Raw genomic sequence first — 25,507 nt, forward strand, 5'->3', positions numbered from 1 at the left:
CGCTCCCTTCCCTACATCTGCTACGACACAACACTTGGGGGATGATAGAAATTTTCATGTCAAGCCAAAGTTTGAAATGTTCTGAGTTACTTGCATAGCTTAGAGAAAAGCTCTTTGGTGACTACTGGACCCTAGGACTTCAATGCTTATCTACCTGAGCAAACAATTTCCAAGTAGAAATGCTCCACCATGAAAGTGCAGCTACAATAACTACATATGGCAATGATATTTAAATACATACATGCCTCAGCTATTCCTTTAGAAATTAACATATGTTCTTTGTGCAATAAACGTTGCCAGGCTCTGTTGAAAGCAACTTCTAACCATTTTACATCTAAAATATTGTGATATACTGATATTTTCCTAAACCTGCAGCAACAAGAAAAGCATCAAAACAGTTTTGAACATTTCTTTAATAAATTCGTAATGGAAAAAATAGTGATGTGTTGGTCTATACAGTATGAGTTTATTTTCAGTTTTCAAGTAGCACTCAAATTTAAACCCAAAAAACTCTAAAAGCTGAACTTATGATAATAAAGTCATTATACAAAAGCTTTGCACAAAACATGTTGAAATTATACAGTAAGTAATGATCAAAATTAAGCAAGAGAAATATGATCCAAACAAAATGTTCCATTTACTGGATAATTTCCTTGGATTTGTGCTTGTTAACTGCTGGAATATCTGTTAAGTGATGAAAGAAAGGACGACCATGAACACAGCCTTTATTTTCCTTTCCAAGCTGTTGCTTCATCCTGTAAATTGTGTTTTGAACATCTTCTTTTGACAAATGTAAGGGCAGCTGCCGAGCTAAACGCACTGCTTCTCCCTGTGGAAAGGAAAAACAAAACAAAACAAAACCCCAATAGTTTTAAAGTACCACTTTGTAACATACTACCTGGGGCTACCAGGAAACAGGAACTGAGCACTCACTGTTCATAGGTCATTCTTCTCTCTCCTGCTCTCAAAAAACCCGAATCCCAGTAACCCAAATGTAACTCTAAACATATCTTACTGGTCATGCCATGACACTTCTACAGTCAGTCTCCTGCTCATGCTTGCACTCTTTTTCTTTTCAGGTCCGCTCTGGCAAGATGCTCAATGTTTCTGAATATCTTATTTCCTGTTGGCACCAGTAGCAGCTGAAGATGTTTACCAGTTCATTTAGGTTGGGTCTTAATTTTGCGATGTAGAATGTGTCTTGTGAAGTTGTACTTAGTTGATTAAAAGTTTTGAAAACACTGTACTGAAATTTTAGAAGATGACTCTTGTATTAATCACAGCCTATTGCATCCAGTTATCTCATAATACTGGAAACCAGAAGTGACTGTAAAACACACTTAGTGAAGCACCCATCTACAAAGAACCAAACAATTACAACAGGAAGTTGCCAGTTTTTTTGGTTCCTCTCCCAAGATGGGCCTTCCTGCTACTGCCTTCTCTCCTGTACTTCAGTAATGCTGCCTAGACAGGAATGGATGAGGAAAACACTCTTCCTTCACCTTGTACAAACTTGAGGCAGTGTTCATAATATTTTAATCTGGATATTGTGTTTTTCCTCCCCCTCTTCCAAGGTTTCCCCTCTTCCAAGCACTGTGGACTACTCTCTACCTAGGAAGGTAAACATTTAACCATTCATGTATTCTTTCTTCTGAGTCTCCCAAAAGATGGCAAAAGATGCAGACACACTGACTGCTCAAATGTGAACCTTACGATACAAGTTGCAAATCTGAACATAGTGAACTGTGTTTCCACAGTGTTTAGCTCACCATAATGGTAAAAAAAAAAAACAGTTTCAACACTTATCCCACCCCTTCATTAAACTTCTTCCATGGGTGCACCAGGATGGTTCAACAGTACACAACAGAACCACACTGGCTCCAATGGAGCTGCACACTTACTGTCCCAAAAAGACAGGGCAAGATTTGTACAATTAATGCTTAAAAGCTAAAACAGATGCTCTAGTGTAAATGCCTAGGTGCCATCTTGGAATAGCTCAATTCAGAAAAGTATGTTAGAAAGTGCCCGAGTAAGAATGGACTTCACAATTTTTTTTTCACAATTTTTTTTTGAACAGAGATCTTAAGAATTGGGATTTAAGGCAGCATTAGCAGAATATCTAGACAGGAGAACTATTACTGTTAGTTACTCCAGCTTTACCTAGAACCACATAAAATAGCTGTCTCTGAAACTTCATGCCAATAACTGTCTCTGGACAAATAATTTTATCTGTTTGCATAATCAAATATTAGCAAGAGTCATTCCAGTTCCAACTGTCGCATAGTGTCTTCTGTAAGAAAACAGATTAGAAATTCTTTTACTCTAGGATCGTATTTCTAGCAACTAATAATGCTGCCTGCTTGTGAAGAATGCATGGTTTCCTCTCTGCCAGTGCACTACCCAACTGATTCACTCTTGCATTGAATAGAGTCAATTTCTTCTAAGACCCACTTGGCTGTCAGCATATGCTCAAGTTCCTGTAACTGCAGAAGTTATTGATGTTAACTAAATACAAGCATTTGTCTCAATATCATGCAGAAGCATATGAGTCTCATTGCATGCGAGACTTTTTTAATTCAATGCCTTCATTTCAGTGACAGCTTGCTTTTCTGGCAAAAGCTCCCCTTTACGTATCTCTACCCTCCCTTTGAATGACTCTCAGAAATTTTTCTTCTGTAAGTGGAAACGGTGTGCTTTCTGATTGTTGAGGTGTGCATCTCACTAAGGTTTATAGGAAAGTTAAGCTTCAATTAATGCCCAATTTTCATAAGCTAGTACCTTAAGTCATTTTATATTTTTTTTCCCCACAGATTTATTTATAAAGGAGTTAAATCTTCCTGACTGTTCTGGAATCAACTGCATTCCAGTGTTTGTACACAATTTTATGATAGTTCTGTATGCTAACATGGAGAAATGCCTGTCTATAATGTTTCAGAATAATATAGAGGAATACTGAATTCATTCAGATTGCCTTTCTAGTCTGAAAACTGCCTGCATAGAAATATCTGGTGAAGACCAGCTCTCAGCATGCACGTCGTCATGCTGGATGACTGCTGGTTTTGGACATGTTTGATGGAAGTATTTTGGTAAGCCATGCAGAACCCATACACCTCAGAGAGGATATGGCATTCTGTTTCCTTTTAACAGTAATTTCTGTTCAGAATGGAACTACACTTAATTAAAACAGAAAGTTGAAGAAAGATTTTCAAGCGGTTTAAGAATTTATTACAAGCTTAGATGGCCAATACTTAAAAGCAAACTATTATGTCTTACCTCCAAGTAATTTATCACTTTGAGAGGTCTACATTCATATACTTCCTTTGCATTTTTATTAACTATTGCATTCAGAATTTCTTTCAAATCAGAAATACCATAGTATGACAGACAATTAGCCAGTCCTTCTATTTCCAGATGACTTTCTGTAGCTGAAGCACCTGAAAATACAAAAACAAAACAATCTATTTTATATATTGCGTTGATGTCTAAATTCAGAGAAAATTAAACTGATATAAAAATCACTTTAGGAAATTAGTCTCAAGATTTCAATACAACTAGAAAACTTTTTTTGCTCCTCTCTTGGAGTGAAAAGCATTTCTTTGTCCAAGGTATCATAATGATGACGTCTGCTTTTTCACATCACGAGTGTTTCAATTTATTTAATTCAAATCCTAGTTGGCATGGTTCAAATGCTTAAAGCTTTTTGCAGCGTTCCCAGTGTTAAGCACAGCTTTAATTAAAGCTTCTATAGCTTTAATTAAAACACACAAAATTAAAGTAGAAGCTAGTAATAAATTACAATTTAGTCTGAGGGAAAAAAAAAACACCTCTTACAGTATTGGCACTACTTCCTACACAATTGGTTTAAACATCTGTATACTTCAAATGTTATCATGGTAAATTCAGCTTCCACTGGAATGAGAAGTAGTTCTTACTCCTACCACAGCAAAGGAAGAATCCAGGCTCATATAACTATAGGCTCCACGACAACATTCATACTCATTCATATAATGCCACTGCTGCAGCTCAATACATGAACAGGGATGCTGAAGAAAACAGTTAAATAAACTTCCCAACAAATTAGCTATTCAGTCTTTGGGGCATAAGAGATTTCACTTCTCATTCACACTGCCTACCAAAAATTTTAATGAAACTCCTACTGTACAGCTAACTATTGATCAGAAATAGCTTCTTCAGGGGTCAGGCTCGTAAGTCCTCACAGAGTCCTTCAGAGCTCCTCACCTCATTCATGTTGGGTGCATAGAAATCTCAACCCAACCAGCATGGCATCTTCCCTTTTCCTCCACTACAAGTCTAAGAAACAAGAACTTAACAGGGAGACCATGGAAGAACATGATTTATCATGAAAATAAATCCACTTTTGTGTAATGGCCCAGACTAAGCTGTCCAAGGTAGGATGAATCACATTCAGCCTACATCATGAACTGTTTTTACAAGGTCAAAAAACGCTGGAGACAAATAGATTGGTACAAAGTGCATTAAGCAATAAGCAATGATTCACACTCCTAATAAAGATACAGGCTAATATAATCAGCAGTCTGAAAGATTTTAGAAACAAGAGAAATATTTGCAACATAACTCACTAGCTTTTCATAAGCTAGTGGAATAGGATGGTTATCTACTACCAGGCACTGTTTATTTGACAGTCATTAAATGAGAGCATAGATGAATAGACTGATTGTACAGATTGTAAAGAGTTTTGTAAATATAGGTGTGTCACCAGGTAAATACCGCTGCTGGATGTTTTCAAGCTTTACTGCTTTTTTTTTTTTTTTTTTTTTAAACTTTTTTTACTTACTTTGACCACAGTAGGAATTTGGTATTGGGAACAAAACAACAACAACAAAAAAAATCACATAACCTCCTTCCAGCTACATATTTAACGCCACTTTAAATTTGAGACTTGATTTCCTTTTTCACCTAGAACTGTCTTCCTTCTCCTTTTTAGATGGTTTTTCCCTAATCTTGGCCAGAAAAACTAGTTATATTTTTTAGGTATTGCTGTAAGCCTATGATCAGAATCAGCTGAAAGCAAAACTTTAAGCTATCTGAGAGTTTACCAGTTTATTAAAGGTGAGATACGACCATGTACTATAGCAATATTTCTCCAAGAGAAAGGCTGCCAGTAAGAGACAGCAGCAAAGATAAAATCTGTTTTTAATCTCCTTCAGCTCTCTTCTCTTCATTTTTATCCAAATTTTGTTTTAATGGAAGTAAGACTAGACTCGAGTAGCTGTTTCAGACCACTTGCCTATGCTTCTTTCTCTCTAAAATGAACAGTCAATACTAATAAGAACACCTTCTATTTGACAGCCTTTCAATAAAAAGCTCTATATACTACACAGAATTTTAATTTTTTTAAGATTTTCAGTTTAAAAGTTTGTATTTCCAGTGCTCCAACTTAAAATTTCAGAACAGTGAGGTTCTGGTTTTGTAAAACAACTTTTTTAAATTGTAAACCAGTTGGACATGCTTGCCAATAAAATTGCTAACGCTCAAAACTCTCTGATATTACCAATAGCAATTTCCCTGCCTGCAAATTTTGACAGCCAGATTTGACTTCATAATACTGTTCACTAGAAAGCCAAAGGGGACCTTAAGCAGCCTAACTTACAAACAAACAATACAAACACCAGTTAACAGAAATTTCCCATTTTGGTACTTATGTTTGTGTGTCATTCTCCCTTTCCACTTCCATTCTTTAGATTGAAAAGTAGCCCATTGCATGCTGATTAATATACATCTATCTGCAAGTCCTTGCAAGGATTCAGATATTGGCAACATTTGATGATATAACCAGATGCCCAAACCTCAGTGTACTTGTAAATTTTTGACAACTTATACATTAAGATGTTTGAGTATTCAAACAGCAGTCTTCAAGCAGTTTCCATGGCAATTTCTGCGAAATGCCTTGCAACTTCCAAGGAAAATATTTCAGTGAACAAATAAACTAGTTTTCAACTGACTAAAAAATGTGGATTTCTCATTGCTACAAATTTCCCCTTTCTCTTTCCAAACAAAGCATTCACAATCATCTTTGGATAATTCCTTCTTGATGGCCAGGAAAAATCGTTCTCTTCCAGCTGCCACCTAGATTAGGTGACACTATAAGACCATCTATCTTCCAGTCTGTGATCAAAATCAAACTGAAATAAAGTAGCAGCATGATTTTCCAGTGGCAAGTTACAAGAACTCAGGCTGCTTCTATTACAAAGAAAGATGCATTATTTACCAATTAGTATTCTTTGAGCCCTTGGTAAGTACACGTAAGCACAGTCTTTATATATACCCATGTTGGTTTCACATATTCTATCAGGCAGACAATTCTAGCCTAACCTGGAGCATGCCTAGGAGCATGACTCGAGGCTCACCATAGTTACAAAATACGGCGAGAGCTCTCAGTTTCTTTCCCCCCAAGAATTCACATCTCTCTCCTGGACTTTCACAGAGGGAAACAGACAGATGTGCTCTGAAGGTATATACAGCAAACATCTTAAAAAGAGCAGACAAAGTAATCCATCTTACTTCTTTGAATGCTTGTCGGTATGCAAGGGTCATTACAAGCTACACCCAGCAAACAAGTGCCTGGAAGATCCCAGAACTCAGAATTAAGTCAGCACAGACTTCTCTCCTCTCCCCTCCCAGAGGCAGCATCACTCCACGAAGCCTCTGCAAGGCCAGACCATGGGTGGTGGAAGACAGACTGGAGCTCAGCGTCACAGCTTTGCAGATCACAACAACCAGCACATTCCAGAAAGAAACCACTGTTTTTGCCTAACTAGGATGTGTTTACACCAGGAGGCTTTTTCTGAGCTATTTCACAACTTATTTTTCACTGTCAGGTATCCAGTGAAAAATCTAGTGAAAAACTCCTTAAGCTGCTGAGTAATCAATATAAAGAGAGACAAGGAGACATTCCAGAAGATCTTGGTCTACCAATATAGAAGATACGGCATGTCCAATATCTAGGATACTAAAACCCGCTTCTGTTGCAGTCATACAGAGTCTTGGAACAATATGGCACAAAGGTAAATTACTTTCTTGTCTTACAACAAGGGCATATTCAAAGGCCCGAGTTATCTTTAAAGGAAACAATAGGAAAGTAGGGTATAAAACTCTTCCACTCTTGTAGAAATGGTAACTATCCAAAGGCTGTTTTCACGGCAAATGAAGAGGGAAAACTTTGCCAGAAGTTCAAGCAGTTTTCCCATCAAGATGATCAAGCAAGATCTAAATTCCACATGTAACTAAGTCCTTCTTAGGAAGGTCTATTAGACCTTTCAAAAACCTACTAGGAGTAGGCAGAGAAAAACAGCTTGGGAAGAAGGCTGATATAACTGAAAATTTTAACCATTTAGGCAAATAAATCTAATAAATAAATAGTTGACAGCTTTCTCTGATTGAAAAGATCATCTGTGATGAAAGATGACCAGTTCCATTCTAACTTCAAGAGCAACTCAAAATCCAGACTCTAAGATGGCAGCAGCTGGCCCATGTGCAGTAACAAAAGATATGGCAATGAGTGCAGGGATCTGGGTTTCTAACCAGAAGACACAGAATTCTGAACTGAAAACTGCCTGGAGCACTGGTCAGCTAACCATATTGGCAATGCTCAAAGTGAAATCAAATATATCAGTCTCCCTTGTCCACGGGATCAGAAATGCATCAGATGGATCCTAAGGAAAAGAAAGCTCTAGGAAAACAAACAACCCTTCCCCCCCAAACCACCAAACCTTCAAAACCTGACAATTTTTCTTAGCCTCTAAAGTCAAGGTACAACTCAAGGCATATCAAGTTCTAAAAATAGTCACTGAAATGGTGTACATTCAAATCATGTTCCATCACTCTGAAAGAGAGCATACAAAGTCTCCACAAGGTGAACAGCTTTGAGATGAATGGTCTACATTCCAACTCCAGAGACTGACTTCCTTTCTGCATAGCAGGACTGACCCTGCATCATCCTGTTTACAGTTTAAGGTGATGGTATTGTCTGTAATCACCCAAGTATGTTGTCTTGTGATGTCAGGTTGAAAGGCAAAGTAAGCATAAAACTCACAATTCCAGTGTGCTATTATGAGGATTGGCACTGCCTGCAGATGGTACGCCCTAAGCCTCCAAATCAGCAGAATGGGCTCCCTGTCAGAAAGAGATGTATCTGTGATTAAGCACGTGGACCATAAGGGGGAAGAGGATGAGGAGGGGAACAAAATGGCATTGCTATACAGAAGTTACCAGTACCTGACAAAACAGACAACTGAAAACATGACTTAGGACAGACATTATTGTTTGCAGTTGAATACTGGGAAGATGGGCTGCTCAAAGCAACATGTAAATTTCTGCCTGCTTGTGCATTTGGTGTCATATGGTGCAAGAGGGTTCAGAGTGAGATGGATCTGTGCTGCACCTGTGAGAAAGACTTCAGGTAGGTTATTAGAGTAACTGAAGTTCAGAACCACCCCACTGGCTAAAAGCTGTTGACCGCTGAAGAGTCTAGTTGTACTTCTATGAATTCCAAGCACTCAGAGGGAACAACATTCGATTTCTGCGTATTCATTCTAAGACTTCCCAAATTTAGAGCAAGACTAACAAAATTATTTATGCTAAGAGACGAGCTGTCCCTTACAGACCAATCATCCAAGTAAAGATAAATCAATTCTACATCTTTTTGCAGGTAAGCAACTATCAGGATCAAAATCTTTATAGAGTTCCTCAGTGCCATATGATGCCAAAAGGCAGGAATTTAAACAGCAAAGAAGTATCTTGAATAAAGACCAGTTGAGATGAAAGCTCAATGCAGCAAAGGAATTACCAAAGTCACCTTTCCAAATTGAATCAGATGCCCAGATTTTTGTTGTTGTTGTTGTTAAACAAACAATAGTTCCTGTAAAACCCTCCCTTCACCTCACCAAGAGAAAATAAGGAATGGATCTAGGGTCCCACAGTTGAGTTGTGTCTTTACTTTGTACTTTAGCAGATATTCATGACCTGGGACGTGGGAGAACAGAATGGAACACAGGACTGCCAAATGATGTAAAAGCCTGCCAGTAAAAAGGTGCTGTACTAGGTAGGATATGCTGCAACTGTGTTAGAGAAGTGAGGCTTCATTTCTCCATGGCAAGACTCTCAAAAGCCTGCCTCCAAACCAAAAGTTGCCGTGTTAATACACTCAATCCCACACAGACCACGTTTTGGCAGCTCCCGATGTCTAGCTTGTTTGGAGTGTATTGTACAATGTGAAATAGAGATTTCCTTTTTGGCAATAAAACACCTAGAGACCATGGGATTGCTTTGCAATTTTTAACAGAGCACCTTGTCTATACATCAACTTTAAGAATAAAATAAAAGAATCCCCCCATCACCATCCCAGCTTGGGGGAATTTCAAGCCTGTACTTCAAAAAATCTAGGACCATCAACCAGGACCATCTTTGAACATGCATAGTCATTGCAATCAATTTAGCAGTAGTGTCAAAGGGAACTAGGGATTCTTGAAGAATGGCACTATTTTATATTGCCCTCTATTTCCAAATTCTTCTGGTAGAAACTGAAAGAAGAAAACTGAGCAAGAAATGTAAGTGACAAAGTCATTTAAAATTAGAGCATAACTGAAAAATATATCTTATCTGAAAAGAGTCAACATGTTTGTAGTCCTTGTCATGGATAAAACCCTAGCTTGATTGCTTTTCCATGTACCTACAGTAACTACAAGGGAAGAGTGCTATGGTAGGTAAGAAAAGAAACCAGTGCTCCTATGGAATAAAGCATCCTCTGCCTATTCATCTATGCACTGCCACAGAAGTAGCTGGGTCTTGCTAAATTAGACATACTAGTGTAAAGGCCCTGCATTAACATGTAAGTAGACTTCAGTGACTGAGGCACTGTGGGGAATGTACAATCTGTTGTGTTGGCTAAGAATATTCCCACAGAAAAATGCTCAAGAATTTTGTGTTTAAGTTCTAGCTCTATTACCAGTTCAGAAAAAAACCATGATTACAGCAACCATTGCTGTTGGCTTCTCAGTATCAGCTTGAAAACAAAGGGACTGAGGCCTCTGGAGGTTGACTGAAATGTGGGAGAGACTTCCCTTGGTTTCATCTCCTGAGAGATGACTGAGAAAAGGTGAAATAGTACAGCCAGGAGTTATAGCCTGTTCTACTAATGAAAGAAAAGGCTCATGGGAATAGTAACAACTTCTAGAATGATCCTAAAAGTTGGGAGCTATGGCAACTATTAGAGGGTATAGCTGAGGAATCAACTTGAGCATCTGCTGGTGATAAAACATATGGTAAGTTATGGCTTCCCAAGCCCATCTCAGTCTTCTCTCATGATTCCTCTTACAAGGCTGCCTGGAAAACACCAATGTTTAGCCCTGAATGGAGAATTACTGTAAGGATTAAATAATATAGGGATGAAAATCTACGATTTTTTCATTTATTGCCTCCCAAGGCATTCAGACTGTCCTTAGAGGAGGTGTGAAGTTGTCACAGGTGCTGAATAAAGTCTATTTAAAAAAAACTTTGGTCATAAAAAAACTCAACAGAGCTGACAAATTAAAGACAGTAATGGGACAACCTATCAATACCTCAAGACCCCTGTATCCAAATGCAAGCTTGAGATCATTACACTCACCCAGAAAACAGTCCTAGTGAAGTCTTCAATACCAAAGCAAGAGGTCCTGCGTTACCAATAAATATCCAGGTATCATGGGTAGACTTAATTTGTCATAATGGGCAGCAATACTCAGGTTGCTTCTCTTCCTTTGGTAGAATGTGTGGCGCTTTAAGCAAATAATCAGTGCAACCTACTAGACTGAAAATCCTCTTCAGACGTCACCAAGGCTCAAGGAAAGCCTCCTCTACTGTGGCCAGCACTGCCAAATGTAGCACTGGAACAGCTAAGTTTCCTTTGTTCTTTTTTTGGTGGGTATCTTAGTCTGTGATGCCATCAGTAACCCTATCTTATCCATATGGATCAACAGAAGAGTTTATTATTTTGCCAGAAGAAATTACTAGAGATACCACTTTCACATTCAACTTAAAAGCTAAAGAAACAGAACCTTTGCTGCTAACATAGAAGAGAATGTCCGTCAAAAAATGGAAGTTTTCTACCACAGGAAATAAAACTCTTAATCCCAGGATGAAGAAGGAAGCCGTGCACCAGTGGCCATTAATAAGAAATCAACCAGCAATCAGAAAGGGACATCTAGCACGACCACACCAGGGCTGAAGCCCCCAGGGAAAGTATAGACCTTCAAATATAGTGCAGTGGACCTTGACAGCAAGAAAGAATTGATAGTTCAGTTGAGAAAACAACAAATACTAGGCCTGACCCAATCTGATCAACCAGCTTTGAAAAAAATGAGTTATAAAGGTACAAAGAAGGGCGTTCAGGTGTGCTCGTATGAATACTGCTAAGGTGAAATGCCCTAGCTACTATGGGTTAAATGCACATTTGCATTTTGTGCACCGCTCCATGAATGGCACCAAACTATAATAATCGTCCGCTGTATAAAGGTGCAGGCCCCCCCCCCAAACAATTAACAACACATACTAAAGAAACAGCTTTTCTGAGGCCACTTCTAGTTGAACATTTTAGGCTCCTTTTAGGCTGTGTCTGAGATTCAAGAATCACAAAAATAGACACTGAACTCGGAAGACAAACAAAAATGCTTCTATAAGGGTAGTGAAGAAGGTATTATGAAATAAACTTATGCCTTCGAAATTGAGAAATGCTACAGAATACTCAGATGTAAGCTGGACAAATCATGTCTGGTCTGCAGGTCATTCTACATTATATAAAACAAGTACCTATAAATTAAAGAACCCCAAACTACATAGTGAAAGTCCCAGACAAGAACAAATAAGGAGTGTTAATAATCAATACCTGTGTTTCTGAAAAATAGCTTTAATGAGCATTTGTAACAGAAGTAGATGACAGCATATTTCAGAGACTAGTTTAAGAAAAAAGAAGAAAGGAAAGGAGGAACGGGGGAAGTATCAAGCAAAAATCCTTGGGTCAGTTGGAAAATAGGTTGGATGAAATTCCATTTGTTTGCTGTTTTTTTTCCTTTGTCTGCAATAGTATGCTCTTTTAATAACGGAGGCTGTAACTGCTTTAATGTCATCAGCAGAAGCTTATAAATATGACTGACAAGCCTCAGATATTATTAACATTTCATTCAAGTAGTTAAAATGTAAGACTGGGAGAAAAACTCAAATTAGATTCCCAGTCTTCATATGGGCCAGCCATATGATATTGATCAAGTCCTTGACAAATCTACCATGGCTCTTCAACTTGTATAGTGCATACAAAGTCAACTGAGCAGTGTTTTTACCTTCCATAACTTTAAACCTAACGAGAACAAATTTCCTTACAAGTTTTCATGACCTTAATTTTACACAGTTAGTAATGTAGGATTAGAATAAAACCTCTGTGTCACTAAGTCCAGTCGCTTGTTGTAACAGGCAGTTCTATTATTAATATATTATTTATAAATAATTAATTATAATTATATTCTTAATACATTATTCATTCTGATCTTAAACTCCATTTTAAAGCAAGTTTCTCATCTCCAGTAACACAAGACTGCTTAACAACTCTCCTCCTTTGCTGCCTAGGAACTGTCTTCAAATTTTCACATTAAATTTATTCACACCCAGTTTACGATAATTAGATTTTGTGCAAACTTAGATATCAGGTGGTGGAAGGAAAAAAAAAAAGTATTTGAGCAAAAAGGCTATGCTCTAGTCTCTTCCTCCCTCGTATTTCTACAGACAAATCATAGACCTGCTCAGCTTTTGTTCTGATAGACTGGATAAGCCTTTCTAAAGCCTTCTTTTAAAATAGGCACTTTATTCCTCTATTCATTCAAACTATGATTATATTCCATGAACACCTCTTCTGCAAAGTTCTTCCTATTTATCATGGGACTTAGCCAGCCAGGAAGAGGTGTCCTCAATTATGCCGTACGTGAATCAGAAAACAGTTTAGGCTCTGTTCTTCCCAAGAGAACTGCTAGCTTCTGACGGAGGGAGTTGCTCTGCATCCCTTTTTTGTACCTACCCTTAAAAGATCCCATATGTTACAGTAGATCTGTCATCACTGTACATATGCAGGGTGCTGTAACACATGAAGCTATAGCATTTCTAACAGCTCTTACAGCAAGCCTTTTCTCTGAGCTGTCAGCTAGGTAGTACCCCCAAAGAAGCTGTCTTTCCTTGGAATTCTGCTAGCAGAAACCTCTTCTGCAAAGCTGACTCCGAGAGGGCTTCCTCTGCATTGCCAGCAGTACCACTCCAAGTCATGCTCGAGAAAAATGTATAAACATTTGATCTCTCTTGCTAACCTAAGAGGATCATCTTATTCTGCATTATTCTGTGATAAAAGTATCAGAGAAGAGAGTGAGAAAGAGAGCGAAAGAGCGAGATTGTGTGAGATCTCTCTTCAAATTCCTTCAGGCTGAATTCTATCAAAAGCATGATGGTGATCTTGTAACACTCCCTTTACTGTGTTACAATCCTGATATGACAGTAAGGCAGTATCCTGATCCAGTTCCTTACTGGACCGCCTCACCTGCGGAGCAGCAGAGGAATACCAAGCTAAAGCAGGACTCGCAGGAGCAAGCAAGCATCACTGGCAGAAGCCACTGGGCTAAGGAAGTCTCATCAGTTTAATTTAAGTTCTGTCACAGATGGCAATTCTGGATATTGGCATTCAGAGTTTTGAAAAAAGAAAGAATAAAATGACAGAAAAGCATGGATTTCAGCGCTTTCTTTGAAACACTGAGATGTAGAAATAGGAAGTGCTCACTATAGTGTCATCTATAGACATTTCCTTTTTTTCATTAACGTTTTTTGTTCAGTTATCAGTTTCCATTATTCAAGGTTCTGTGCAGAAGATTACATTCTTTGCCAAGTAAGAAAATCTGAAGGTTAAGAAAACCTGGATGTTAGTGCTTTAAAAGATAAGGTGATCTAGAATAGCAAGATAATATAGATTAACAATCATTCAAATCATTGAAACAGAAGAAACAAGCCCCAATCATACCAAAAGAGATTTTTAAATCATCATACCTTGTACCACTTTTATCTGAAATCCATTTGCTACAAGCCTTGGATCCAACAAATAACTTGATCCATTGAATCTCTGGTAATCCTTCTGCATTTTATATAGAGTAGCCATATAGTGAGATCCACCAAGAAGACTGAAAAAAAAAAAAAAAGAGTCCCCAAAGGGAAAAAAATCCTTAATTTGCAAATTAAAACTGTGAGAAAATACAGAAAAAAACTGGATGCCCAAGAGTGAGTTAGATTTATAAAAAATATTCTGAAAGAGTAATTTGTTTAAAGAAGAAACATAAAATATCAACCATTCACATATATTAAAGAGTAACCAAATGCAGACATAAAAATAATCACATCAGACATTTTCTAATCCACGGGGGAAAGTTAGCTAGAGTGAAGCTGTGAAAATGCAGAACATTCAATCTTTCTCTGAGGGAAGAAATTTGTCTTCACTGTACTACCAATGAAATTCACCAAAATTCATACTTATTTCAGCTGGAGCATGACCAGGCCTGCTCATTAATATAAGCTAAAATTATACAACCCCCCCCCCCCCCCAAAAAAAAAGCATGGTCATAAAGATAAAGGCAAAAAAAAAAATCACAGATTTTGCAAAGAGGGCCTTACCAGAGTTTACTACAGATCATTATCAAATGATACTTTAAAGGATGTACAACTTTTTGGTAATTTCTATTATACCTGTCTGTTAGTAAAATTGGCTTGTCCAGTTTCTCTACTGGAAGCTTATGATTCATCAGTAATCTTTTATGCAGCAGAGCTTCTTCCAATCTATATGGATTCAGCAACATTATCTTTTCCTCAGTAGCAAATATCCAGACATCAGGAAAACTCTGACGACGGATGAGGCAAAGCTCGTGTTCATCCATGTGGTTTTTCTCGTGCCTCGGGAATGCACGTTTACAGGACCCCAGAGAGAAGGGCACTGTCACAGTTTTCACAGGCTGGTCAGATTTCCGCTTCTTTTCAATCTGCGAATGAAACATGTCGTCAAGCTTCTGCTGGTCAGACAGGGAAGCCTTCAGCCTGGGTTTCTGTCCCCTTGCCGTCTCCTTCGCTGCCCTGTGGCTGCTCTGCTCCAGGGCTTTCCTGGTCTGCCTGTTGTACCGCTCCAGGTCTTTAGCGGCTTTCATTTCATAACTTAAAAGAGAGAACCAAACAGGAGCACAATCAGACAAAAACCCCAACCAACTCCTAGTATATTATACCAAAAGGCAAGGTAACCCTACCAATATAGACATGGATTTCTATGGCCCATTTAAGTTGCCATGTTAATCACAGAATCACAGAATGGCTGAGGTTGGAAGGGACCTCTGGAGATCATCTAGTCCAACCCCCCTGCTCAAGCAGGGTCACCTAGAGCACATTGCACAGGATTGCATCCAGGCGCGTTTTGAATATCTCCAGAGAAGGAGACTCCACCACCTCTCGGGGCAACCTGTTCCAGTGCTCTGTCACCCTCACAGTGAAGAAGTTTTTCCTCATGTTCAGATGGAACTGCCTGTGTTTCAGTTTGTGCCCGTTGCCTCGCATCCTGCTGCTGGGCACCACTGAAAAGAGTCTGGCTCCATCCTCTCGACACCCTCCCTTCAGATACTTGTACACGTTGATAAGATCTCCTCTCAGCCTTCTCTTCTCCAGGCTAAACAGGCCCAGCTCTCTCAGCCTTTCCTCATAAGAGAGGTGCTCCAGTCCCCTAATCATCTTTGTGGCCCTTCGCTGGACTTGCTCCAGTAGTGCCACATCCCTCTTGTACTGGGGAGCCCAGAACTGGACACAGTACTCCAGATGTGGCCTCACCAGAGCTGAGTAGAGGGGGAGAATCACCTCCCTCGACCTGCTGGCAACACTCTTCCTGATGCACCCCAGGATACCATTGGCCTTCTTGGCCACAAGGGCACACTGCTTACATTAATACGCTTTCCATGATGACTGAGGTGGGACGGAGATCAGGGACGGAGCCCCTGCTACATTACCCTGTGAATATGGCAAGTTGGAAATTTTCCTTCATCATGACAGCCAGCAAAACCTGAATTGCTGAAGGGGGAGGAGTAAATTGCATCATACAAAGAGCTACAGCAAGTTACTTTTGACCTGAGTCCTAAAGACTGTGTTTAATCCTAATTTGTAATCAAATATATAGTTTTGGAAGGAGTTTTGTCATAGGCGCACACAACCTGATTCACAAAGTCATTTAAGCTTCTAGAGCTCTACAAATTTCCAGAGGAGTCCAAGTGCTTACCTGAGAGTCTGGAGCAAAAATAGTTGCATAAGCCTCATCCTTTGTTTAATATAAAGAAATACATTTCAGTTCAAAGGGCCTGCAATTAGCCACATAAATACAAAGCCTGAGAATCCAGAACTGGTATGATTACCATGTCCTTAATCAAATTACAGATTTTTCAACAAGTACTTGATAACAAACTACTCCTAAATGCTGTCCAATTCATTATTATATGGTAAAGCTCTATGATCTGATTGGACTCTTAATGAGTTTGCGAATGTCAGGAGGAGAGCTTAAGTTTTATAGATGCCAGGTTTATGCTTGCCTAGTGCATATGAATCTTACTTTTAGAAGGCCAAAGTACTGATTTGCTCAACTCCCTCCTATTTCCCTCATTCGATATTCTAAATTCTGTCAGGTAATTCAAACCAGCCCAATCTTCAATAAAAAGTAGTACTATCATATATAAGTATTGGAAATAAGTATTTTAGCTGGTCATATTTATTTATTGCTACTTGCTGGAACAGTTTGATTCAATTATGTGTATGCATGCTGGAAAATTAAGGTCAACAAAAGGGTCACCATTTGCAATTAATTATGATGTGCTAGCATTCACATATGGTACCAATATTTAGTTAACTAAAAAAGTCAGCTTAAGTAGTTTCTTGCAATAAATCATGTCCTAGAAAATATGGAGTAAATGTTAAGATAAAAAACATCTGCTCCTTTTAAAATGAATGTATGAAATCACTTGAACAGAAAATTTTTATCCAGAATACACTTACAGCTTTGACCAGATCAATAAATCCTTTGTTTTGAAATGACCCAATTGTTATGAAGGAGAATATTTAATTACAAGAGTACTGAGCTTTCAGTGATACACTGATAATCCAAAACAAAGCCACTTCCAAAGAAAGCCCAACTTGGCTATTGTTTTAGGCTTCCATCAGAAAAAACAATCTAGTCTTACAAAGGTTGACCAGGAGGATTTATGCAAGTTCATACCACTAACAGTATTTGTCCAGAATCAAATAAAACAGCAGGTTTACAAACTACAAGGGAACTCCTTTCCCTTTTCAAAAAATCCTTCAACAGAGGCAAGTACAATCAGGAAGGGCTACAAGAACAGTTAGGTTTCATCTCTGTTTTGTGAGTTAAGACTGTAAATTCAGGATCCTTCTCTCAAACTGCAAAACTGTAAAGCAAAGGAAATTTGCAAAACTGGGTGGAAGGAGGAAAGTGGAAGGCTAGAATGAAGTCTAGTTTCAAAGGTAGCTTTGCTTTAAATGGAAAAATGGACCCCACGATTTATTACTTTCCCCTTGCATCTTAAACCCAAATGAAATATTTAGCAAATGAAGTTTAAACATAAGGTCTCTGAGACTGTTACACCGAGAAGACAAATAAGTTTACTTGAATTTGACAACTTGTAGTAAACCCTGACGAGACAGAGCCTCTTGCATTGGCTCGCGTATGCCCAGAACAGAGAGGCGTTACACTCTCAGCAGCACGAGCGGCTGCTGAAATGCACAGGTTTCAGGTGACAAGCATTGCTTCTTAAGAGTGGAGAACAGGGACCTACTATTAGGAGTGAAGAGATGCTGGGGACAAGAACAGTATGGAAGGATTGATACCAATTATTAGTATCTGGCAGCATATGAATGGAGCTGTCGAGAGATACAATGGATGGCCAATGATCAGACATTACCATCTAATGAACATCCAAAGGAAAGAGAACAGCTTGACTAGAAGGTTAAAACATACTAAAAAGATTTTTTTCTGAAACTGCTTAGCAAGCCTATTTTCCCCAGTATAACTTACACCGAAAGAGTTGCAAATAAGGCTTAATAAATCATACATACACACGCATATATATATATATATATATATATATATTCACACACACACACATATGTATATATACACACGCAAAGCAAGGTGCGGGCTGAGATGCATGAAAAGGCTATCAGGCAATAGAAAGCTACCACACATGATCTAGTTACTGTTAGTCTGCAGTGACTGTCTATGCACATGCTCTTATCTGTCAACAGACAGCAAAGGCCATGCTACCTGAAATGATCTTATATTTCCCCCAACATACAAATACATCCATGAAGAATTACTGTAGAGCACTGACAAGGTAATTTGTTAGCCCCATGGTAATGTGTCCGTAGCTCTGAACCTTTCCTACACCTTCAGGATAATTTCTGCTTCCACTGTCATGGCAGTTGGGAGTCCCGTTCCCCCTCCCCCCCCCCCACTCCCTCCTACCTGAGCATGATATACAATAAATACTAAGGCGAGAAACACACACAAGCTGTATTAAGTAAGAGCAGAGCGAGTGTAAGAAATTAAGTCCTGGCTTTGTGAAGCAGAAGGATATGCAAAGCTGCCAACATGGACATGCATGGAAGCTTTCCTCTTCTATTATAACATAAAGACCATAACATTTTACATTCCGGTTGAGTAATAAATGCTGGCTTGTTTTGAAAAGGCTATCCTATGCCACTGTGAGCCATCTGTTGGTTGTACTGCTCCCAAAAGGGATTTAAGCTCATTTAGACCTGCTGGAGGAGCCACAGAGAGAAACAGAGATGCTGAAGCCAAGCACACCCATTGTCGCAGACACGTGACTTTTTATCACAGAAAGATGGAGTCAAGAGCCCAGGAAAAGTGGTGTCTTGCCAGAAAGGTTGCATGAAGTTGGAGGTACCGCATGCTCAGCAGACTGTGGCACTTTGGCTGCCCTGTTGCATATACATTTCTTGTTACCTCTAGGTGGCCCAGTCTATCCAGAGTATCTAGTAGGCAAGACTTGCATTCTCTGCCAGACATATAACAATTCTTCTGAATGGTTGCCTTTGAAGAAAAGATAACTGCATATTTCTTCATATTTCTTATTTTCAGGGACAGTGGTAAAAGATGCGAAGTTTAAAAGTGCAAAAGAGGTACACCAAATGTGAAATATATTAGTACAATTAATGGTAAAATTTTCATTCACTTCAACATCCACTGGACCATATTGTACTCATTCCTATATAGAAGCAAAATATCACTAGCAGATAGGTCTCCTTCCTGAACTAATACAAAGTTAATCTGTAGGCACACTCTTAAACATAACAGTAGTACCAGGAAAGCAACCATGAAATCTCAAAAGCTAAAGCAGAGAAAATTATAATTTGCTGAAACAGCTGGCAGAACCTTTTGTTTCATTTCATTAAAAGCATGAATATAATTGGAGGAGATTTCTACTATAACATTAATATTTCTGCTAGTACAGAGATGGCCAAAATGTAGAGTTTTGTGATCATCAGCACATGTTGCTTGCTTAGTGACCTTTAAATTAGGTAAATCAGAAACAAAATATAAAAGCTTTGCTTAACTCTGACATACCCAGTACTTTCAATCAAAACAATGCAGATGTTTTCAAATAAAAGAAAGTCAAGAAGCATAGGATCAAGGAAGAACCAGATGCATTAACAGTAATTCAATAGGTATAACTTCTCTTTCTTACCATTCTCCTAACAAAATTTCTTGTTAGTGTTACCATTACCCTCTGCTTAGGCTAGTGTAATTTCCTTTTCAGTGGAATACCCCAAACCTTACTTCCATCCATTAAAAAAAATTTTTTTTCATAACACTTCCAATGACTTTGTTTTTCAGAAACAAATTTCATTTCCCAAACTTTCTGCTTCAATCATAATTCACATTCAAATCACTATATGTAAAACTACTAATCATTATCCATGAAGAACTACTTTTCCTCATTTGTATTATGCCCCATAATCTTTTTACATTTCATAAAAATAGAAGTGAAAAGTGGAGGGTTTTTTTTTTTTTTTTAATTCTCTTAGGATGTCTCAAAATCTGTTTTTCTGATTTATCTTTTACCATAACATAAATCCCATGTAGTGGATCATACATACATATATTTTAACTAATCCATCCCCTTGCCCCCTAATTAGACAAGCAGCAATTTAAAATACTTCCCTTGCTTTCAGATGAATTTCAAAAACTCAAAGCCAGAATTTATTTTAGAGAATACAAAATTTAGCTATTCAGGTTGTAATCTGAAAAATGATTTGATTTAGAATAAAATGGAAAAGACAGTATAAAGTTCAGACTGTACTATATTCTCTGAACCAGCACTGGAATAGCTGTTTGGGGGAAAAAGAAATTCCTTGTGTCATTTGATTGGGTTTTATAAATACAATTATGGGGTATCCTGGGTTGGGATACTTACTAAATTTAGGAAAGGAGTTTACCAAATGTTCAAGTACTAAAGATCCTGAAAAAGAATTCTAACTTTATAGCAATAAAAGAAAGAACCGTGGGTTGGAAGAAGTTCTGGAGGAACTATACAATGCCTCATCCATCACCGTGCTGGTTTTCATTGACACTGCATCTGGATATACAGGTAGCCCGTAGAAAACTGAAGATCATAGGATTCAAAAAGTACGTATTCTTGCCCATTATCTCTAAACACAATTCAGCAAAACTGTTCCTACTTAACTGCTTAATGGTAAATACAGTAGCAAAATGAATGCATCAGTGAATAGGATGCATGCACACAGCTAACATGACAACTCACAATATCAGTGCTGATCTTGAAAAGCCAAAATCATTTTCTGTTCTGTTTTCATAAATCACTAGGAAGTAATTTTTAAGTTTTTTTTATTCACTGCCAATGACTCATTGGCAACTACCAGATTTAGAAGCAAGACGCAGCCTGGAAACTTACTTCTTTCTTTCCTCTTCATTCAAATTCTTCCACTGCTCTTCAATTTTCAGCAGGATGTCCTCCATGCTGGCCCTTGGATTATCAGTTAGCAATTTTGAACGATATTCTTGGGTGAAAAGTGCTATTGCAGACTTCGGTTTCCTTATTATTTGACTACTAATTAAGTCATAAGCCATTACTTGTCCTGATTTATCATTTATTACGCTCACTTTCTTTATACTTTGATTTGAGCCCTGGGGGTTATGGCTTTGGTCACCAGTATATTCATTTTGCTTATTAATTGCTCCTCCAACTTCAGGAATCAAAATCTTAACAGGTTCCAGGTTGTCTCCCATACAGTTTTTAAATCCATTTCCCATACTCCAATTATCAGCAGAGATTTCAGGTAAGTCTTTAAGGACTGAGACTTCTTCATTTTTTTCTATTTCATTAATATCATCAGTTCTCAAAAGATGCTCATCAGCATTTTTAGTCTTAGGGTCCACTGGAACACTGTTGAGAATATTGGTTATATTCTGTCCGTCCTGTTTCTTCTGACACAATACACTTTTTAAGGAATTGTCTTGAAAGACATCACTCTCAGTAACCTCCTCTTTGTCAAGGCGACTGTGCATATTATCACCACAAAACGTCTGATGATTTAAGCAGATCTCTGTGTTTTTTCCTGCTTGACAATTTTGCACATCACTGCTGAATGAAAGGAATGAAGTATGAGCATGGAGATCATTGGTTCCAGATGGCTCCATTTCATTAACAACCACATCTGTTTGTTCTGTTTTATGAACAAACATGTCTTCTGAGGTAACACCTGTTTTATTAGTTTCACTAGAGACTGTAGCAGGTAGTGGCCCATACAGTGATTTTAACACATTTTCAACAGCAAATAAGACAGATTCCTGGAAAAAAAAACAACACACACACAAACCACACACACAAGCATGAAGAAAAAAAATGAGAATGTAATTGACAGATATTAAGAATACAAAACAATAATAAGGAAAGCGATCTTATTCAGCATATTTTTCAAATAATTTATCCAGATTATTGCACTTCTGTTGTTCATACACAGTCTAAAAGTCTCTGAAGTGGAAATCTTTAGCTTTAAGCATTTTCTAAGTATTTTGCTTCGCTGGTTTATTCTGGTATCACAAAATGTGTACTGATTGCTTAAAAAACAAGCAAACCTCAAATACAGCTATTCCCACCTAATATGGAGTTAAAAGCACATAGTCAAGACAGAAGCACCAACAGCATCACATAAGCATGCTGTGCAGGTGCTCTCACAGTGCCCGTTTCCAAGGTGGTTTTGTACTAAGTGATGGGGTGGGGGGGAAGTTCTCTAAAGCCAAAGGAAAGTTTTAAATTAGGTCAAATGTGAGAATGCTATGATAATTTTCATATAAGTGACACTAAACAGGCAATACATTTGCAAGATTAACATACACAAATACAAAGACTTTCAGTGAAGAAAAGGATAAGTGTACTGGTGTGATTGTATCACCTACATTCATTGTGAATGACGGCACTACCCACGTAGCCTTCTTAGTTTCTGTGGCACTGTTTTTGATATGAAGTGCCAATCAGTTTAAGTGAGTTTATGAAAAAATTTGTCGCTGCACAGCCTCTAACATCAGGGCAAATATGGTCTAAATTTCAGTCTTGATGGCATGAACAGGAAAACCTGAAACTTAGTGATGTCAACAGTAATCTATACACATAATGGCAAAATGTTGCTTTCAGCAGAAGGATTCAACTTTCCCCCTCCCCCCCAAACCCATGCAGTGTTAAAAAGTTGATTACCCTACTTAGTGTAGTTATAAAGCTAAGCGCGCAATTTGTTTAAGGACTCACATCATAATTCTATTTAGGTTTGGTCACTGTAAAGCCACCTGGAAACCAAGTGATGCACGCATGTATCTGACAGCGTACAAATGATCTTTGAAATCAGCTGGGAAATGAGTTTCAAACAATCCTCCACTTTGTGTGTTCAAGAACTTTCAGATAAAACAGTGCTGACACAAAGGCAAGCTATCACGTAACTAAAAACACTGAAGGGACATTGTTTACTTTCAACCATTTCAGTAGTCCAAGAGGCTCTTATTACACTTACGTAAGTAAAAAGGTGACAATTCATAAAGAGATCAAGACATTAATTACCTTATAATGCAGTAGAACTTGTGTTTTATCAGGTGTTAAATTCACATCCACAGCAGAGGCAGGTACAGTAATATTCAAAAAGAAAACAGGGTATAAACGAGTACAGTCCTTAGGCGTCACCAGACTGTAGTACTGTCGAATTAACTACAGATTCATTTAGTAAAGAGATATCAGCAAAGGCATTAAAATAGACACAAAAGCATAGAAACAATATTTGACAATATAAAAATCTGACAATATAAAAACATTTTTTGTGTCTGTTTTCCCATATTAAAGAAACTCTAAAAAGATCCTCATGGGTACATATGCATGCCAGAATAATTATCAAAATGGCACTTACTGGTGATTCCCAAGTCTTCAGAGCTAAATTAAAAAAAAAAAAACCTGCTCCAAGACACTAATGGTAGTTACTTTGACATTCTGAATGAAGTTGCTGATCACACTTGGAGAAAAGATATGATATGCTTGTACTTAAAAATGCCCAAAGTGGACAGCAATTCCAATCCTTTTTCAACACAAATGCTATTATTTCTGTGCTTGTTTTTTTTTTTTAAAGCTCTACTTACATAGCACACAACTATTTTTTACATTATTACCTCCTTCAGCCAAAATAAAGTCTGTTTGAGAAAGTAGCACTTGCACCACAAGTGCCCTTTTCCCAGAACAAGGATTAATTTGTTCCATTTTTTAACCCAATTACAAGTTTACGACTACTCTCAAACTCTGCTTGCCCTTAATATTTTCTCTACAATACTCTTGAAAACTCCTACTAAAGGACTACACAATTATTTAGTTGTTTCAGAGTTTAAGTCTTGCTAACTAGAAAGATCAAATAAAGATGTTTGCATTTTCCTCTAGTATCACAGATCATTCAACAGACATACACACTGGAGAAAACACTGTGATAACACAATAGAAAACTAAAGAGTTAACATAAAAAATAAGGAGGAGCTGCTGTAGATTATATTTTAATTTTTAAAGTAATTTTTATAGTCTGGCCTTATCAGACACTGAATTATAGTAATGAGGGCTACCAGCACTTCTTCCCTCATACAGCAACAGAGCACGAAGCTAAAAATAAGCAGTTTATAGTTTGTTTTTCAAGCCCGTCAAAATGTGTTCTTACACATGTACTTCATTCTCCCTTGGCCTAAAACCAACTAAAAAATTGGGCAAAAAAAAAAAAAGGAAATAGGAGACTATCACACCACTACAAGGCCAGCTCTAAGTGAAGGGCAGTGTATTTTTACTATATATATTACTGTATCCTCCATCCCTCCTAGAATCCCGGCCTCTGTGCTCTGGTTTAAAAGCTGTCTGCTTCAAGAGATTCAAGCTGAGCTTTAAACTATGTCAAGAACCAGGCACAGTCAAATACCATGGGGAGATGGAGCACAGAGTTGGCCTTATTTGTCACTTAGAAGATGAACACCATTTCAGGTTTTACTTCCACAAGGTTTTGATTGTCCGGTGAAGACTATTTCACTGTCTCCACTTTAAAACCTGCACATACAATTTTCTTTCCTGGGGAGGGCTAGGACTGGAATAGCAATGGTGCTCCAAGCGAGGTGCTGCAAGGTTCGGGAGTGTGAGAAACCTAAGAGTATCAAATTCTGCCTACACAATGACTGGCTGTAGCCAATACTAGCTGACTATCACTTTCACTATCACTTTTTATTGAATTCACATGCAAATTTAAAGGGAAAGTATGCAAGTTTGCTTGATAAGCCCACAGTAAGAAGTAGACAGAATCAAAACTTCATTTTCAAAAGAATTCTCTTAGAGGAAACCACATAAAGCTCCCTCAGAGGAAACTGCACAGGAGTTACGTTAATATGAAGGAATAATCAACTATTCTGCTCCTTACATGGTATATTTAAAATTGTATTTTTTCAAGCAGCTATAAATATAACCTCCAGCTCGGTGGCCACAAGTGAACGCAGCAAATGTAACAGAATTGAGAGACCAGAAATATCAGACTTGTGGAAGAGGTTGCTATCATAAATGCTAGTATCTTCACCTGTAATGATTTTTTTCTAGTTATTTTATGTGGGCAAAAGCCTGCTGATAGGTCTCTCAGTTCTCGAAGTTAAGTTTTTATTCCTTGACTAAAAAGATAGAGGATGTTACCTTCAGTATTTCCTTCTGATGGACTGGACGATTATTTATAAAAATGAAACTCCTTTCTGAACATGAAAGACTTGTCAAAGAACTGTCTGACTCGGCTTTTGGGAGAAATCCAGAAAGATGTACCTGTAATAATAAAACAAGCACAATACAAAGGTCAT

At 38.0% G+C, this 25,507-nt stretch overlaps 1 protein-coding gene across 3 annotated transcripts in view; it reads right to left on the reverse strand.

The window, feature by feature from the left end:
* Positions 1-404: 404 nt before the first annotated feature.
* Positions 405-25,507, reverse strand: part of PMS1 (PMS1 homolog 1, mismatch repair system component) — a 49,288-nt gene continuing 24,185 nt past the window's right edge. For all 3 annotated transcript variants that reach the window (XM_067298951.1, XM_067298950.1, XM_067298949.1), the window contains exons 8-14: positions 25,350-25,472; positions 23,220-23,363; positions 21,063-21,958; positions 14,779-15,237; positions 14,089-14,219; positions 3,274-3,434; positions 405-829 (exon numbers count right to left, since the gene is read on the reverse strand). In XM_067298951.1, the coding sequence (XP_067155052.1) occupies positions 638-829; positions 3,274-3,434; positions 14,089-14,219; positions 14,779-15,237; positions 21,063-21,958; positions 23,220-23,363; positions 25,350-25,472 (2,106 nt within the window). In that variant the 3' untranslated portion in view covers positions 405-637. The remainder of the gene's footprint in view (positions 830-3,273; positions 3,435-14,088; positions 14,220-14,778; positions 15,238-21,062; positions 21,959-23,219; positions 23,364-25,349; positions 25,473-25,507) is intronic.

Source organism: Apteryx mantelli, chromosome 6, assembly GCF_036417845.1.
Source record: "Apteryx mantelli isolate bAptMan1 chromosome 6, bAptMan1.hap1, whole genome shotgun sequence".
Taxonomy (NCBI): domain Eukaryota; kingdom Metazoa; phylum Chordata; class Aves; order Apterygiformes; family Apterygidae; genus Apteryx; species Apteryx mantelli.